Raw genomic sequence first — 18,165 nt, forward strand, 5'->3', positions numbered from 1 at the left:
TTTTGCTTGTTGGTCCATTTCTAGCAAGGCAAGCAGCTGTATTGACCAGAGGTGCTGGTTCTGCCTCCACCTCCTCTGAAGGCATTACATAGAGCAACCTCTTCCTTCCTAAGTGTCAGCTTATTTCACCAGATGGAAAAACTTGAGTTTCCATCTGGCTCACTGGGAGATGGTAGTGTGAAGAAGGATATGGGAGGGGAGAGCAAGAGGGAGGGAAAGGATGTTTCTTTAGAAGAATTTAAGGCTAATCCCATTAATAGGAATTTAGGATGCCTGTGGTCAGGAATGAAATTCTCATCTCTAGCTGCAGGCCCCAGAATTGGCTCTTTAAATACCAGACTGTGCCTGGTCTCTGTGTGTGAGTTTGCAAGCCACGATGAGACTGTTTTTGGATTTGGTTTGGATCTCTGGTTTTTTTCCTTCCATTTTTTTTTTTTTTTAAATTTTTTTCCCCCTGGATCTTCCCTGATGTTTCTCATACAGGAACAGTCACAGTCACTGTGCTTCCCGAAATGAAGGCTGCTCCCTTTCAGCAGCATTGATGTGCTGGCCACTTCAGAAGTTAGCAGAGAGCGAAGGACACACAGCCACTTCTGCAATTTAGGCAGCAGCTAAGCTGTGCTTTATGTGGCACACAGAGCAGATGCTGTCTCCTGTGCTGGAAGTTCAGACAGGTCATGTGCTTAACCGTGGGCATCTGTCATTGCAATGTAAAACTCTGACAGACCCTTAGGCTCAGAAATGAACTCAGCATAAGGTTTGCTGGCGTATATCCCATCTGGGCACTACAGAGCTGGGAAATGAAAATGAAAGCTGTTTATTTGGATCACCTCTTTTGTGAGTTGGTGCTCATGTACTTTATCAGATGCTGTCTTTCACCTTCTTACTCAGCTGTGAAAGAGAGGGCAAAAAAAACTGGAATCACTGAAGAGCCTCAGTGCTGTGATCCAGGACTCTTCACTGATTTCAACATCTGTAGCTGTTCTGGATTTTACTGCCAGGCTTTACATATGATTTCTGCATCCCAGACCTTTAGTATGTATTACTTAGTTATGACATTTTCAGAATGGCATTTGTGGTGCGCGATTCATAGCTGTTTTGAATTCACTGTGCAATGAACTGACTTCAGACACGGCAAGGAAATTTGGCTGGTGAGATTGCATCAAGCTCGAATCAGATTCTGGTAGAAAGAAAACAGCCCTAGCTCCAAAAATGGTGGTTTCTTAGAAAAAGGCATAGGAAATGGTTAGTCACTGATTTTAATCAGACAAGCATCCAGCGACAGGAAGGGTAAGAGGGAGGTAGTGAATGCTTTGTAGTTCTGCAGTTCCTTGTGTGGCTTTATTGGTTCTTTTCCATCTTTCACACTTTGAGTAACCTGCTGTCTCTTCTGCGGGTTGCTGGGCTGTAGTTTGGTAACGCTTATACTCTTAACAGGTCCTTTAGCTTAAAAAGACAGAAGTGTCATGCATGGTTCTGGTCTGCCACGTGGCTGGTCCCTGTTTGTGCAGCTTCATCTCCTTGATGGCAGCATCTGTGCTTTGCTCTGAACAACGCGTCCCTTCCTCCGTACATTAGTAATGACTGGCTGTGAGTCACTTGGGCTGAACGTAGGTGAAAGCTGGAATATTTCCCTGTAAGTGAAGTGCTGGTGGTGGCTGGGTAGTCCCTCGCACTGCCTCAGTGGAAACAAACCAGCCAAGCCCCCTGCTTCATGGGAGCACAGGCCTAGGAGGCATTTGGGATATTGAGGCCAGACCTTTGGCACTAGAAAGGGAGTAGATTTTAATCCCCTTTGTGAGCAAATTGTAGCTTAAACACAGGTAGGATTTTCTCCATCTTGAAGGCTCTTTCCAGACCATCTTATTCAATGCTTGCTAATAGGCAGAGTAAATGTAGTCCCAGACAGTTTGTTCTGGTGTCAGTATTGCCTGCTACATTAGTTATTCTTTCCTATTTTTTAATCTGTTATGATTTATTTAAAGGGAGAAGTGGTTCCTTTTCTTGGCCTGCATTTGTGGGGCTATACAGACTCTCCTTGGTCTCCTGTGTTAAGATATTTCCTTTTCATTCTGGCACCCTTCCTCCTCATCTGTTTTAAATCATCCACAAACAGATTTTCATATGGGATATTCCAGAGGAATCCTTGGTTATGCCCTGTCCAGTTACTTGGATATGGCTGATTTGATCTGATGTATCCTGGAATTGAGTTTGTCTTTCTAATAATGGTCTTTCATCAAGACTTGCAATCATCTTTTCCAAGACCTAGTTTTCCTTGAATGAGGGTGTCCTAAAGCATTCCCTCAATGCATCACTGGTACTGTACTGAAGCACGCATCTTCTTTTAATTTAATCTGTGCTGAAACAGCATTGGGGTGATGCTGTGTCACAATTCAATGTGTGTGATCTGAAAGGTGTGTGTGACCTATGTGAGACCTGTGGACAGAACTTAGACAGACTTGCTGCACAGACAGATACAGCTAAAGATGGTGGTGTAAACTTTGTGCAGCTCTTTATATGGAGAATATTAGCAAATTCTGTGTAAAATGAAAATCCATCCACCAGAAACAGCACCAGAAGAAAGGTTATTGAATTAAGTAAAATAGCCTCACTTCAAGAATCATATCTGAAATTTTATGACTTTATATGCCAGAGCCCTGATGTGGGCCGTAAAGAGAATTTAAAAGAAAAGTACATTGAGTCAACCTCTTTATTTGACTTGAAAACTGGTATTAGAGTCTCCTTTTTGAATGGTCCTAATGAATGTAACAGGCTGAGTTTTTTCCTGTGCTGTTCTTTACAGCTAATTATTACATGCGTCACCTTCTCTAATTGGTATCTTAGCCACTTTATCTTTTGTCTTATCTTTAGCTATTCCAGAGTATATCTCAAACATTGAGAGATGTCCTTGAATGCAGCTGAGCAGAAGCAGTGATAGTTTTCTATCATCACTAGATTCAACAGAGCGAAAAGCAGCAGAAAGTCGCCGGGCAGGGAAACCACCTGGAGCAGCAACTTAGATGAAACCTTTTCTGTAGCAGCAGATATTGCTACAATGACAGCTTCCTCAAGAACTAGCAGAGACTGCCAGATTCTGCCAATTCAGTTCTTTAAGAAAAGAAAAATACAACTTATGGTGTCTTGGCAAAGTGTATATATTCAGTTTGGATTCTTTACCCATTTTCTCTGCTCTGGTACTTCCTCATTCCTACCCTTTCTGAGTGTGAGGAGAAAACATAGGATTTGGTTAGTGGCTGGTCACTGACAGATTGCATCCCACCCTTTTCTTTAATGTTTGTTTTTCTAGTGGTGGGTTTTCACAACAGACCCCTTTTATGTATTTGCTTTGTGTTGTGTCTCTTACCAGTGCTTCAGGACTGAAAGAAATGCATATTCTTAATAAGCTGTATACTAATATTTTCCAGGGGATGCTAGTGTGGAGAGTAGTCAAACAATTAAAATGCTGGATTTTGACACACAAGTACAGTAAACAAAGGTGGAAAAAGCTTTCAGTTTTCCCCTGAAATGCAGATCACCAGCACAGTTGTATGATCCATGTTCTATAGTCACTTTGTGGCATAAAGGAATCACATGAAGGATTATATCCTGGTTTGCCACCCCATGTGCTGAGCTTTCCTCCTTTTACCATATAAAAACCAGCTAAACTGTTGATGGTTAGGGAGTTACTCTTGGACAACACTGATTAACACTCTGCAACAAGATTTGAGGAAGGTGCTCCTTTACCAGGAGAACTGGATCACCAGACAGTGATCTGAAAAGCCAGACTTGAAGTTCGATGTACTATAAGGGAATGTGGTTTCCAGTTCAGGCTGGCTTTTGTGAGGCCACAGGCAGCAGCTGGAAAAGTGGTTTGTCTGGCATCACCTGGGAGGGTGTACAGTCCCAGTCTTGGCCACACACTGGAGCTCCTGATGCTATCAAGATGCAGCACAGCTTTTCCACTGCAGTTTTGAAGAGCATCAAGTAAGAAGCAAAGAAACAAAAAAGTAGTTGTTTTCAAAGCTGCTGGGGAGAACAGCTCACAGGAGACCAATGTTTATTTACTTTGTTCTTAGTACAGTAGTCTGTGAGAAAATAAATGCTTTTAGAGAGGCAGTCTAAACTTGAAAGTATAATGGCTTTATTATTACTGAGGGTAATAGCTTCACTTCTCAAATCGTTTATTGCAATCTCTTCCTTTTTTCTTCCCTTGCACTTTTACTGCAGAAGGCAACATATCTTTTGTGGTTTATGTTCTTAAATTTTGCTTGTTTTTAAATTGCATTGGCAACGCTTGAGTTCAGAAGACAATAAATGGCTTCTTAGGATGGATGGTGTGGTTCTCAACAGTGAAGTTAGTCCAAGGAGCTCTGTTTTGGGTAGTAGGAAAATCCCCGTCCATCCCTGGAGCCTGGGAGAGTTGGGACCAGACAGCATATTACTTGGAAAGGCTTAAGAGAGAAAAGGTCCAATCTGCCAACAAAGTCCCACATTGACAAGCAGTGGCAAGAAATGGGCCTACTCTAGCATCCATATCAAAGGCTAAGTTGAAGTCATACCATCAGGCCTGATTATTTCAAATAAAATTGGCCAGCCCTCTCAATCCAAAGGATGAAGTTGTGCAATTAGGAGAAAGGCCTGTCAGTGCTTGATGGGATGACCAAACTCTCAGGGTGTTCCCAGCAACTCAGAAAATACACAGCTCTGCAGTCTGGAGACTAGATTTAAGCCAGTCAGCAAGCGTGTCTTTCTTTTTTAAAATCACATATTGTTTTAGATTAGATTTTAGTCAATTGATCAATTCTAACAAGCTTACATTATTCTCAACTTTTGACCTTTTTTTTTTGTTGGTTAAGCACCATTATTTCCACAAATAGAAAGTGGAGGTTAAAATCAGGTTTGTTGTGCTGAGGCTAAACCTAGCCACTTTGCACCAATGTGACAGCACAGAAGTATCAAAAACCCTGTAATAATAAATAAACCTATTGACCCTGTTCCTGCTTGTACTCAGACACATGCAAGCCGTGGTGCCTGTGTTTCAGATGGAGGATGTAGCTGTCTCCTTCAGTACCTCAGGTTTTGGACAGTAGTTTCTAGTGAAATTTGAGATTGCTCAAAGGTGCAGGAATTACCAAAGTGCTCAGATTAGTGGATAGGGTTTAATGGGGTTCTGCTGAAGAAACTGAATGGTAGCAGCGGTGGTGTCAGTGGCTGAGGCAAAGGCTATGATGTAATGGTGAAAACATGAAGGAACTGGAAGTGGCTGAACATGAAACAAATTTAATTGACAAATTAAGTGTGTCTTTTGATCATAGCTCTGGTGACTGATTGCAAATAAATTCCTTTTATGCACAGGAGCCAAAGTGTAAAGATGGGAGTGAATACTTCGTCAGCAGAATGGACAACTTCACTACGGACACACTGACACCATCACAGCTCTCCACTTTACTGTGGTCTCCTGGCTCCAGCCATGCCCTGTCCCAGAGAAGTGAGTCCACCAATGCTGTAAGCAGCGATGCCTTGAGGCAGAACATTTATGAGAACTTCATGCGAGAGCTGGAGATGAGCAGGATGAACTTGGAGAATACGGAGACCTCGTCAGAAACAGAAGACTCCAGTGGCGAGTCCCTTAGCTCCTTGGAGCAGCTGGATTTGTTGTATGAGAAAGAGCAAGGAGTGGTGCGCAAGGCAGGGTGGCTGTTCTTCAAACCCTTGGTGACCCTGCAGAAGGAGAAGAAGCTGGAGCTGGTCACACGACGGAAGTGGAAGCAGTACTGGGTCACACTCAAAGGTAAAACCACCACGTTGATCCCTCACCTTGGCAGCAGCAGTTCTTTTCGTTGTGTCTCAGCAGCATTTCATGCATGCTGCCTTCTGTTAGCAGGTTTAGGGGGATCAGAAAATCACACCTAACTTTACAAAGTCTACCCACCACCTAAAGTGGAGCATGTGCCTAAGCAGCCCGCTGAACTGAGGTGCTGCTCAATGTCTTTGGGATTGTGTCTGCAGCCTTCTGTTTCATACCATACTGGGAATTGTTTTGTCTGACTTCTTTCTTTGTGTGTTCACATCAGACTGGGGACTCAGAAGATGCTTTTGGATGTTTGGAGGTCAAAGACCAAATTGAACCAAAAGGGTCGGGAGAAATCGCTGGTGCCCAATTCCTTGTTGCAGACACACAGTTCCTTGGGCTCTGCTATGAAATTTACTGGAAGATGGGCTAGTTTATTGTAAAAATGTTTAGTTAATTTCTAGCACTTCAGTTGGCAATAGAACAAGGAAGTGAACTCCCAGTGCCAGAGCATTTACACAAGTGTGCCTGGATCAGACCAGAGGAAACTGAAGCAGCAGCAGGGGAAGCCCTGTGGTGCCCAGGACAACCATTCCCAGGACTTGAGGTGTCCTTCCTTTCCGGTGGTCTTGCACCTTCCCAGCTCCCAGCAATACCAACCCCTTCTGGCTTTTGGCATGCCCAGCATCCTATCTCCTGCAGCTGTTCCTGTTGTGAAAACAGCCCCTTGGGAGGGGAATCCACTCAAGGCAGCTGCTGCAGGTGTGATTGCTGTGCTCCATTTATGGCTCAGAGGGTGCTGCAAGAGGTGTACAGGTGTCAGGAAGTGTGAGAAGGAAAATAATATCTATTGTGGGGAGGAAGGGAAATTTAATGGGTGAGTTAATAGGCCTTTTTTTAGTTTTGAATTGCATCCAAAGGATTTGCCTTTCAGTAAATATAATACTAAGTTAATGAGTAAGGAAATGATCAAGCTTAATAATTTCCTATCATATCTGGGACTAGAGGAGAGAAAATAACAACTTTCCCACAGGTTGCCCTTTTTAAAATTGTGCATGGGTGTAGACCTGAAGAAAAATGAACAGCAAACATCAAGTGCTGGTAATGTTGTGCTTGATAGAGCTGATTGAAAAGAAGCAAACTTGCTAGAATGAGGCAATTCTGCCCAATAATTCAGAGGCTTGTTATCAAGGGATCAAAATGTAGGCAGGCTTAACAGTTTAAATCACTTGCCCTGATCATCAGATAGCATGATTCACACTTACAAGCAGTGTATATAAAGGGAAAAACAGTACCTGAATTCCACCCTCTTATGGTGTGTGTTTGTGTTATGGAGTATGAATATAGTTTGATCTGTCTCTTCTAAATTTCAGTTTCTAAACAATTCTATCAAAACTCTAAGCTGAAATATGTTATGTAGTAGTAGTTTGTGTGTTTCTGGGATAATGAAGCTCTGGCAAGCAATTTTTTGTCTATAAAATTGGCTTATTGGTGACCTTGAACAAATTGCATCCCTTCTTACTACCTGACTTTCCACAGCTACAAAAAAAGGAACAATAAAATCCTTTGTAAAAAGCTTTATTAACTTCTAAAATTAGAAGTGTTAGATACAATGCTTTTTACTTCAGTGGTTGATATGGCTGCATTCATGGTACAGAGTCTCTTCTACTTTGCTGGCTGTTTTAAATACACATTCCTCATTTCCTTGATCTCTTACCTTTATTGTCCTGTGGAGACTTCTGATTCCAAAATAAACTTGCCTGTGTGGATATCAAGGCATACTTCTGTTTTCATAATATGCTGTATCAAGATCAAGGTGCTTGCTTTGGTTCTCTTTATACCGGGTTTTGAATAAATCTGTATTTAATTTATTCTTGAAGTTTAAATAGCCAAGATATTTTAAAGCATGACTTAAAATAGCCACATATGTAAATGGAGAACAGCATGTTTATTTGCACTCTGTTGAGGTGTGCTTACTTATAAATATTGCAGAAGGCATATAACCATCTGGTTACCTGCCAGACTTAAAAGTATATATGTCCTGAGGCCTCTGCTCCACTTTCAGAGCCACCAAGACCTGAGCCTGAATAGTAACTGTGTACCAAGAGGAACTCTCTTTTCCATCCATCCTGTCCAATTACTTTACTTTAACGAGGGAAATTGCTTCCCCGTTACTTTCCCCCTTCAGCTCAAGTTTTAATTGAAATACTTGGACAATAATCAGTCCCAGTGGGTCTGACAGAGCTTATGAAACTAGCTGCTGCTTCAAGGGATCACTGGACTCGATCCAAAGATATACCTGGGGTGCCAAACACCGAAGCATATATGCATGCCCTTCAAAAATGTTTATTTATGTATATATAAACTCTTGGGATAAATTGTGACTTATCTTCAGTTAGAGCAAATGGGGGAAATATGGGACTACGGAAATATTTTAAAATAAATCTTAAAAGCTTAAAACTTCTTCACTTTCCTAAAATGCAGAAGTGAAAGTGGTTGTATGTTGCTGCTGCTGCTGAGTACAAGAGAAGACTTGGTCTTACCAGTTTAGTTTGTTCTGTTATGTTCAAATGACACTTCTGATATGCAGAGTGTTATAAACCATACCCTTTTTTTCCAACTGCAGAGATCTCCAAGTGTTTCAGTGGCACAAAGAAGAGAAAGTGAGGGCTGCCCAAGGGAAAAGACAGTACCAACTCTATAGGATTTGTTCTTGCCCAAAATACTCTGCCAGTCACTTTGGACATTTACAGGAAAAGGTGCATTCATGTAGTATAGAGGTATTTCTACGTATTAGATTCCTTACTCTAAAAACTTTTCAGTCAACAGATGATTTGATCAGAAATCTCTGACATGTGTTTCCCTTTGTAATGGCATTTTAGAAGTGCAGTTCAGTCCATGATCCCTCGATTAGGCAAATTGGTTCAGAGGACAGTGGGCTATAACACGAGGCAGGAAGGAAAGGCTGTCAGGGATGGAGGGGGCAGGCCCTTCTTGAGCCTGCTTCACTGCCAAAGGCAACATGGCACTGTAGTCATACTGCTGTGGGCTAGGATCAAGTGTCCTCTGCTGGGATCAAGTCTCCTCCACTATCCTCCAGAAATAATTCTACTTGTTATACTTGGGATTGTCATCATCAAGGATGAAGTTTGTTTTCTGGATGCAAGCTTCATACCTTAGATATTACACTATTTACAAGACTGAACATGCTCAAACTCAGCCCCTTTAAACTGTTTTAAATTACTCAGAATTGTCTAAGTCTCCAATTTTCAGCTAGATTCAAGGAAATCTGGTTTAAATTTGAGAAGTTTATTCACTAAACATGTTGTATGAAGACAATAGATTCTGCAAATCTTTTCAACAAATACAAAGATTTCTTAAGTGGCTGTTATGAGAGAGTTGGTTCAATTTAATAAAGAAACACAAAAGCCGATTTAACTAAGCAGGAGTTAATCTCTTCTACATGCCTTAACATTTTAGTAGGCTGAGTTTATTGATAGAATATTGTGGGTTGGAAGGAACCTTTAGTCCAGCTCCCCTGCCACTGGCAGGGACATCTTTCACTACAGCAGATTGCTCAAACCCCATCCTACCCTAACCCTTGGATGTTTCCATACTGAGGTCCTGATTTATTTATTAAGTCCATAGATGTTGTTGTGTCTCTATTAGATGTCTGTTTCAACTTTTCATTGGCAAATTCATCATTAACTTTGCCTGTTAAGTTTTTTGCCTAAGTTTGTTTTTCTGTGTAGAAGATCTTCCTTTTTCATCTGTTTTGGAACAGGGGCAGAACTGATGATCCCTGTCTCTGAAGGGTGTCTTAATTCACAAAAAAATTATATATTGTTGGGAGATCCATAACTCACTTTCTCCTCATGTTTTTTTGTTCCTCTCAATTGCAAAAGGTTGTACTCTACTGTTTTATGAGACCTATGGAAGGAACTCAATGGAGCAGAGCAGTTTGCCTCGATATGCCCTGTTTGCAGAAGACAGTATAGTTCAGTCTGTTCCAGAACATCCCAAGAAAGAAAATGTGTTCTGTCTCAGCAATTCTTTTGGAGATGTCTACCTATTCCAGGTAACAGGATGCATGCATAACTTGGTGGTTGTTTCCATTTGAGGATATGTTTGTGAGTCTACACGTGTATCTATATGATTGTAGGTACAGTCGCGCACACGTTTGTGTTTGTGCCTTTGACTTAAAAATAACAGTACAACTGCACTTTTGTGTTACACTATTATAATATTAAATGTGTTATATGACTTCAGGTATTTCACCAGTTGGCTCAGTTAGTTATGGTTCAGAAACAAAAAGGACAAGGATCACATATCTGCAAGAAGCTCTGGGTACCTGATTGATCACAAGCTTCTAAAAAATCAACTTTTATCAATTTTTTTCACATCTATTACCATTCCACCCTTACAGAATAGTGTGCTCAATTCTGAATCTCCTGGCCACAGAGTGTTTGCTTGAGCAAGATACTCAAGAAGGAGATTTAAAAGTAATCAAAATACCTTGGCTGCTCAAGTGCACCTCTGGAAATGTTAATAAGGAACAGTATTGTGTGGAACTGGCTGTATAGAAACATGTTGATTTATAGGCACACTTGTACATATCTCCAGAGATACTTTGTGCAGATTGCATTCTCTTTACCTCAATGTTATCTCTCCACTAACTTGGCTCTTTTTAAGTATGCCAGTACCCCCCTTCAGAATCTCACATAGAAAATCTTCTCTGCTGTTGCAGCAGTGGAGGTTTGTCTTTGATATCTGGTAGGGTTTACCTTAATTATCTGGAGGGATGAAAGATGCAAGTCACATCCTTCCCACAGCTTATGTGGCTCTTGTGCTCCTGGGGCTTTTAGACCTTGCAGGTCTAAGAAGCAGAAGCTGAAGGCTGGAGACAAGACATGATGGAGTGCAGGAAAATCTCACACTTCCTTTATTTACTCAGTTCTAAAGAAAACCTTATTTCACTTAGTTAAGATAAAGTGCCAAAGAGGACAGTGAACCCATCATGCACTTCATGCCCTAGAGCTGTTGATTTTATTTTATTTTTTCTCTTATCTGCTCATAACATTGCACCATTGATTGGTTTCACAGGCAACAAGTCAGACAGATCTGGAAAACTGGGTTACTGCCATACATTCAGCCTGTGCTTCCCTCTTTGCAAAGAAGCTTGGGAAAGAAGACACTGTCAGGCTGCTGAAGAATCAGACCAAGAGTCTCTTCCAGAAGATTGACATGGATGGCAAAATGAAAAAGATGGCAGAGTTGCAGCTCTCAATTGTTAGTGATCCAAAAAACAGAAAGGCCATAGAAAATCAGGTACTGGAAACAATTTCTTTTATGAGACCATATTTATCATTACTTCTTGCTTTGGTTTCTATTTGTGCTTTCTAGGCCTGAGAGTAATTGTCTTGGGCATAGCTAGCACAGTGGTTGTAATTATTGCCAGGTTTCTACAGCAATCCAGAGCAGAGCAGGAGGCAGGCTTCTCAAAGCTGCACATCAGACTGTTCTGTTTCATGATCACAAAGCTATTTCTTGTCTCTTCTGTGAAAATGTAATTAATTTTCACTGTTTTATGTTAATGATATCTGGCTGTTACAGCACATACCACAGATTATGCAATATGTCCTGTGAATAACTTATATATGATATATATAATTATATGATACATTATATATTATATAATATATGTTATATACTATATTTATATATAATAATTGCAATATTGTTTTGCAGAAGAGATTGAGGAGTAGGTACTCAGCAGTATTGTTCTGCCTGTCCTTAAGGCAGCTCATGAAGAATACTTAGTCCTTCCTCCAACTTTATTTGTGTAGCAGCAGATGAAACCATGTGCTTCCAGTGGAAACTGAGCCATGACTAATGATCACCTGATTGTCTTTGTGCTGGTGAACAGACATGAAGCCTTGCTGTGCTCTTGGTTCTAGCATGTGGACCAGGAATCACTTCAGGGATAACTTATGGAAGTACATCTTGCAGCGTTGATGTCTTGCCCATGCCCCCAGTTTTGCAGTAGTAACAGGCAAAAGATGCTTTAATTATTTAGACGTGCTTAGTGTTCAATGACCTCACTACCCATGGCCTCTTGTGCACTAAACTTGTCTATAGTTTGGCCTTAATAAGTCTGTGGACTGAGGCTGCTCTATCTTTAGTTTTATTAGGCCATTTACAGAAGACTTCTGATAATTTGAACTGATTGACTGGTCTTTGAGAGCCCATCCCTACCTGTCTTTCCAGTCAGAGTAACAATTCCTCTGTCAATACTTCATGCTGCATATTATGGCCCCTTGAGTAGCAAATGAAGTTCATTTCCTTTGGACCAATATAGAATAATTATTTTTCTTTGGTTAGCGAAATACTTGCAGTTTCAGGGATTTGAGGCTTATAATATTTAAAATTCTTACTCCAGTGGCTTGCACTTGATGAAGAGCAGACTGACTAGTACTGACTTCACTGCCAAGCTCTTGTGGCACACTTGACTCTGAAGCTGTATGAGCAGAGTTCAAATAACATGCAGGTTTGTGTAGGGATTTGCAGTGCAGATGTTCCTAAGCCCTTTGAGAGCTCAGATGTTCAAAATTTATTTCCAGGTCACTTTTTTTCATGGTCCAGAGCTGAGTGAGGTGAATGGAGGAGGAAAAATGTTAAGCATCCTTTTATTGCAGTAGGCTTTGAGACCTAGAAGAATATACAGATTTCTATAGATGTCTAGTGCTTGTAACATGTGATGCACTGAGGAAAAATCCTGATGTGTATTAACTTAATTTATCCCTCCCTCATCAGATATTCCTGTTAGTAGTTCATTTAGAGTCAGCTGAAGAGTATTTATGATCCATCTTAATATCTGTTAATTAGATGCTCTGTCCTTGAAGAATTGTCATTGTTTTCCAGCTCTGGAATAAGTTGGCTTCATTCTGTAGAACTGAAATCCCTCTCTAAGGTTGCAGAAGATTTATTCCTGTTAACTTTCTGTCTATGTGTCTCTCAGAACATTGAATGAGGGCAGACCATTGGCACAAAGAAAGACATGGATCATTGCAAACATCCAGTAGTTGGCAAAGAATAAATTTATAGCAAGAATTTTCTCCATTCTTGATCACTTTGATCTCTTTAAAATCTCTCCTTGCAGTTGCCTAAGGTTTGCCAGCACTCACTTCAGAGAAAAGTCAATAGATAACTCGGTTGCCTAATCTTCTAATTCATTGTCTCAGACTGGCTTTTGCAAAGAAAAAAGAAAATCTTAATGTAATTAGTAGCTGAGGATTCTTAGTGTAGTTAGTAGGCTAATGATTTTGTGTAAACATTATTCCTGAGGGAATAGTTTGCATATATGTAGCTGTAGTTGTTTTGTAACTGTGGTTGTTTACTTGTCTTTTGCCTATTTTGGGAAACTAGAGAATATAAATTCTGGTTTTGGCTTTGTGTAAATTTGATAGTGTTTCAATCATGTGGCAGATATTGTTCCTCCATGCTGAAGTACGTAGTGTTGCCGATACTGTATTTCTTAAGCCTGCCATGCATCCTGTGCTGGAAATCTGCACTGGTGATTTATTTTGGGAATCCAGCAGAAGCAGTGTGATTGACTTCAGAAGGACTGTAGTGTTTTTTTATGTAGAAAGAACTTCTTTTAACTGGGGAATTTTCTTGGAAACTCTGATTTCTATAGCCCTTCTCCTTTTCCTTCCTTTTCCTCAGAAAAGCAACCACCAAATGTCAACTTGCTCTTCTCTTTCACTTCTGTATTGACTTAAAACCAATACTTCTCTGCTGAAGAATTAATAATTCTCAGGGCTTTAAAAGCAGACAGAACCTTTTTTTGTTTCTCAATTACCACCACCTGAAAGGCTGTTGTACTAAGGAAAGCTGCACTTGTAAACTTGCTATAGGTATTTTGATATATTTACATGCTTCTTTTTGGTGTCCAGCAAATGGACTAGAGAAGCTCATCTGATACTATCTGGTAAATTCTGTGAATTTGAAAGGCAATAAATTGATGAAACCAGTGCTAAAGAGAAGTGCAAACAAACAACAACAAAGACAAAGAAAATGATTTCTAGAGAAATTGTTGTTTTATTGGTTTGACACTATTAAACTGGTGGGGAAATGTTTTCAGTCTTGTGGCTTATGTGAGGGATTCTCTCTATCTGGGCTTACTGGTATAATAATAATAATAATAATAGTAGTAATAATAATAATAATAATAATAATAATAATAGTAGACTCTGTAAGAGTTTAAGAAAAAAATATAGCCCTTCACAAAGCTGTGAAAAGTTGAAAAGTGCTGGTCAGTTTAGAAGAGATCAATGAACCATCTGCAAGATGGCAACGTGGCTGGAAATCTCAAGTCTGCACATGCTACCTACAGCCATGTATGTTTTTATTACTATGTGAAATAAATATATTGTGTGTGATGGTATTCTCCCAACATTTAACTTCTCCCATCAAGTGAAGAGAATTAGGACAAAAGGTAGCAAGTTTGAAAACCTCCTGGTGTCAAGATGAATTTCAAAGCTTCTTTAAAAAGCTTTTAGTTTTCCCAGATGTTTAACCTGCTAGAGAAACTGCAGTGTTTGCTGTGAATACAGTTAGTGAAAGGGATTATAAGCATTTATTCAGATCTCTTTTAACAAAATATCTACCTGCAGAACTGGTTTTAATGGGGTGGAAAATCTATTTTGCAAGAGAGGGCACTGCAGCCCTGTGTGTAATTGTTTATGCACTTGGAACATAAGTCTATCCTGATGTCTCACTTTAGAACAATAGTATGATTAATAGTTGCTTGAAAGCATTATGGAGTTTTGTCTTCAAATTTTAATATGTTGGTATAATTATGTTTTCCAAGCTATTCAGAGGTTTCTGATGTGATTCATATTTTCTCTGCATATAATTCTTAACTTTTCAGAGGGTTAGGAACATGTGTATTTACTTACTGGCACTGAAATGATGAAGCATTAGTGAGAAGAACAGGCACATTCTTGGAGATACTTTTTCTGTAAATTTTCATATGTGTCCTCTACCTAAAAGTTGTTTGTCTTTTGTCATCAAAAAAAATATAAAATATCAGTGAAATGGTGGTCTGTTTATTCTGGGTAGTCATTAAATACATTAGTACCTTTCTTCTTACTTTCCCTCTGGTGGTCTCCAGCTTTTTACAAAGAGCATGACTTCATTTCTTTCTTTTTAAAATTTACTTGACTCTCTTCTCTCACATTTGAAGAAAGATGATTGGAATAGGTCTGGGAATTTATTCTTCAGCCTTCACAAAGCTCAAATTTCTTGTCTTAACTTTCTATAAAGCATCTGATGAAATATTTTCTGACATTGAGACCCAAATTCTCAACAACTCTCCAAGACAGTCTTTTCAGGGAACTTTGCAAACACATGACATCATTGCTGCAGACAAATTCAACTGGAATCTCAATACATAGCAAATTTTCATGCTTCCATATCCTCTTAAACTAAAAAAAACCAAACCTTTTGTCCAAGCTTGTTAGAACAGATCTTCAGTTTGTGTGATCTTTGAACTGGCTATAGCAGAGCTGTGCTTTCTGAGAGGTTGGTTCAATTTCTTTCCAGGTGTTACTCTTCAGTAAGGATGCTCTTTCCCATCATCATTAGCAAAGTACTTCTCTTTAGTAGTGGTACACTGGGAGTGAAGTGAGCAGGCAGACAGAAAGTTAGGGAAGTTGATCTCTATTCTCTCTGCACTGTTGTGACTGGTTTACAGATGGATGAATTTCCCTCCCTCTTTGTTTTGCAAAGATTTAGCATAAAGTAATGAAAAATGAATGTGGGGTTGCATAGCATTATCTCATACAATGGTGGGGCAGCCTGTTCAGAAAAGGCTGGTGCTCTGGGTTTTGGGGAGGGGCAGCTGGATAATAAAATTCAGCAGCTTCCTTCCTTACATCCCTAGCTATAGACATGTATGTGGTACCACCAATTTCCATTGGATTTTCAACAAGATGTAAATTGGGTACACATGTTCACTTTTGTGCTATCAGTGCTATTTGGAATAAGATTACCCCTTTCTATTTTGGTTAAAAATGATGAAAATTCTGTTCTTCCAATGCAACCAAAAATATGACATTTATTGTAAAAAGCCTCCATTGTCTTGTTATTTCAGGAAGATTTCTTAACCTTTTTTAAGTCACCATGCAGATGAAGAATAAAGTGTTTCTAATTGCACATGAGTGTTGTTGTACTCTATTACAATGCCTTCTTTATTTCTTTAAACTAAAAGTTATGATAGCATCTCAATAGTGTTTTTTAAAGTAATGGAATTTCTGGAAGAGTGGTGTTTTTTCTTCTTCGAGTTCACTTTAGGAAGCAATGACAATAAAAATCTGTTCCCTGTCCCCAGAAACCAAGTGACTCATTTTTCCAGATGGATACAATATGAATTGTGTCTGAGAACCAGGGACTGGAATGCAAAGAGTTTGGTGTTGTTTGTAATGTGGTTGAAAAGCTGTACATATAAAACAGCAGCAGAAGTTTCTTCTCAATCTACAGAGTTTCCTACATCAGCCTACAGAGACACTTTCCATCTGAAAATAAGATATTGTGTAGGGAAAAATTGAGAATTTTCATTGCTATAGATAGTGATTTTTGTCAGCAAGTCCCTTATGCTTCTGCCTGGTATAAGAACTACTACTGAATAAAATAAATTTTGAGGGCTTAAGTATTGAGAGAAGGCCCTCCTTCCTGTGCATCTTTTCTTTTGGGCTCCTTTGAATAGGTGTCAAGTGAAAAGCTATTTTTTTTTGTTATCAGGTGAGCTGTCCAGGAAGTTTTTCCCATCCTTCTTCTAGGTCCTTGTGGTTTCATTACATTGAGTTGATGTGGTGTCGTTTCTGGCCCGGCTTTACACCATTCACACGCTGGTTTGGGTTTTATTATACTGAGCTCTTTTTACTTTGTACAGAACACATGTTTGCAGATGAGACAGCTCTTCCTCAGCACCCCAAAAGATGCTGTTAGCACTGCAGTGTACGAAGGACGAGGGGCCAGGGGCCATTCCTGACCACACCACCTCCACTGGCATTGTTGAGTCCCTTCCCTTTCACACTCTGCAAACCCTAAGCCTGCTCCGGCTGAGGTGCTGGTGCCACTGCAAATGTTACCTGCAGAGAGAACTGCAGAGCGTGTAGGAACTATGGATCCCCAAATCACATGCTGGAAGCTGTTAGCCTGTGTATATTTACCTCTTGTTTTCCCAAGTTCTCACTTTAAATTTAGCTATAGAAAACCTAGCAGGTTTATTGACCTGAGAGAGACCTGCTTTCAAACAATTTCCTCTAGCTCCTCTGTTTGTGTGACTTAAAATGTAATTAATTTGCAGTTTTTTCTTAGTGTCTGAACAGATTTTTCACTAACCTGGAGGAGAATTGACTATGTTCTGAAAATGATCATTACTGCTGAAGTACTGCCAAAAGTACCATGCTGATCTTCTTTTGTGTGTTAACTCTTAATAACTCATTCCTGCACTGTCTTTGATGCAAAAGCTTACTCCTCACATAATTACTGTCTTGTCCTTGCACCAGGCTTCCTTGCATGAGTTCTCCTGGTGGCCCAGGCTAAATAATTCTCAAAGCTTCCCACATTTTACTCCTTTTTATCTCTCTACCACAGCTTCCTTTTCTGCTCCACCTTACAGGATCCTGCTAGATTCAATACATTTATTTGGGTGGCCCCCTCTTGCCTTTCTCTCAAGCTCTTTCATGCTGCCATTAAACTGAGAAATCCTTGCTTAACATTTACCTGGACTGACAATGACATCTTCCCTTTCCTCTGGAAAAACCCTTTAATGCTTTCACGTTTCATGTGTGCCCACTTTGTCTTGGTATGCCTCACTTCGGGCCATATCTCTTATCTCTTTCAAGACTCACTTCATGCTGGTGTTAGCCTTTGTCACCCATTCCTGCTCCCACAGCTGCCTGCTGCATCCACTTTTCCCTGTTTGCTTTTGAGCAGATTTCAAAAGGGCCGTTTTGTCTGTGCATGATGAAGTTAAGTCCTTGAGCCTTCTTTTGGGTAGTCCTCCCACGTGGGGCAGAGATTTGCCTCACACAATAGCTGAATAGGGATTGCAGCAGCGAGTCTGCAGGCTGTAAATTAACTTCATGGACCAGGTCATACTGTGCTTTGAAGTTGTTGCTTTTTTATTTGTGTGCTTCTCCCATTTAGTCTTCAAGAATATAAATCTCTAGGAAGAATTATCATAGTTTAAAAGCCTTAGACAAATAGCAGCTGGTATTGGTTCATGGTCTCCAATTGGTTCCAGACATCCCTGGTTTTGATAAGACTACAAGACAATCCCAGAAATTCCTTGCCTACAGCTTTTG

The 18,165-nt window shown here is 40.0% G+C and overlaps 1 protein-coding gene across 6 annotated transcripts in view; it reads left to right on the plus strand.

The window, feature by feature from the left end:
* The window catches only part of TIAM2 (TIAM Rac1 associated GEF 2), a 166,614-nt gene that overhangs the window by 81,122 nt on the left and 67,327 nt on the right, over window positions 1-18,165 (plus strand). For all 6 annotated transcript variants that reach the window (XM_086877306.1, XM_086877305.1, XM_086877308.1 and 3 more), the window contains 3 exons: window positions 5,356-5,791; window positions 9,697-9,869; window positions 10,895-11,119. In XM_086877306.1, coding sequence (XP_086733432.1) covers window positions 5,356-5,791; window positions 9,697-9,869; window positions 10,895-11,119 — 834 coding nt within the window. The remainder of the gene's footprint in view (window positions 1-5,355; window positions 5,792-9,696; window positions 9,870-10,894; window positions 11,120-18,165) is intronic.

This window comes from Cyanistes caeruleus, chromosome 2 (assembly GCF_971803275.1).
Source record: "Cyanistes caeruleus chromosome 2, bCyaCae1.hap1.1, whole genome shotgun sequence".
In the NCBI taxonomy this organism is placed as follows: Eukaryota; Metazoa; Chordata; class Aves; order Passeriformes; family Paridae; genus Cyanistes; species Cyanistes caeruleus.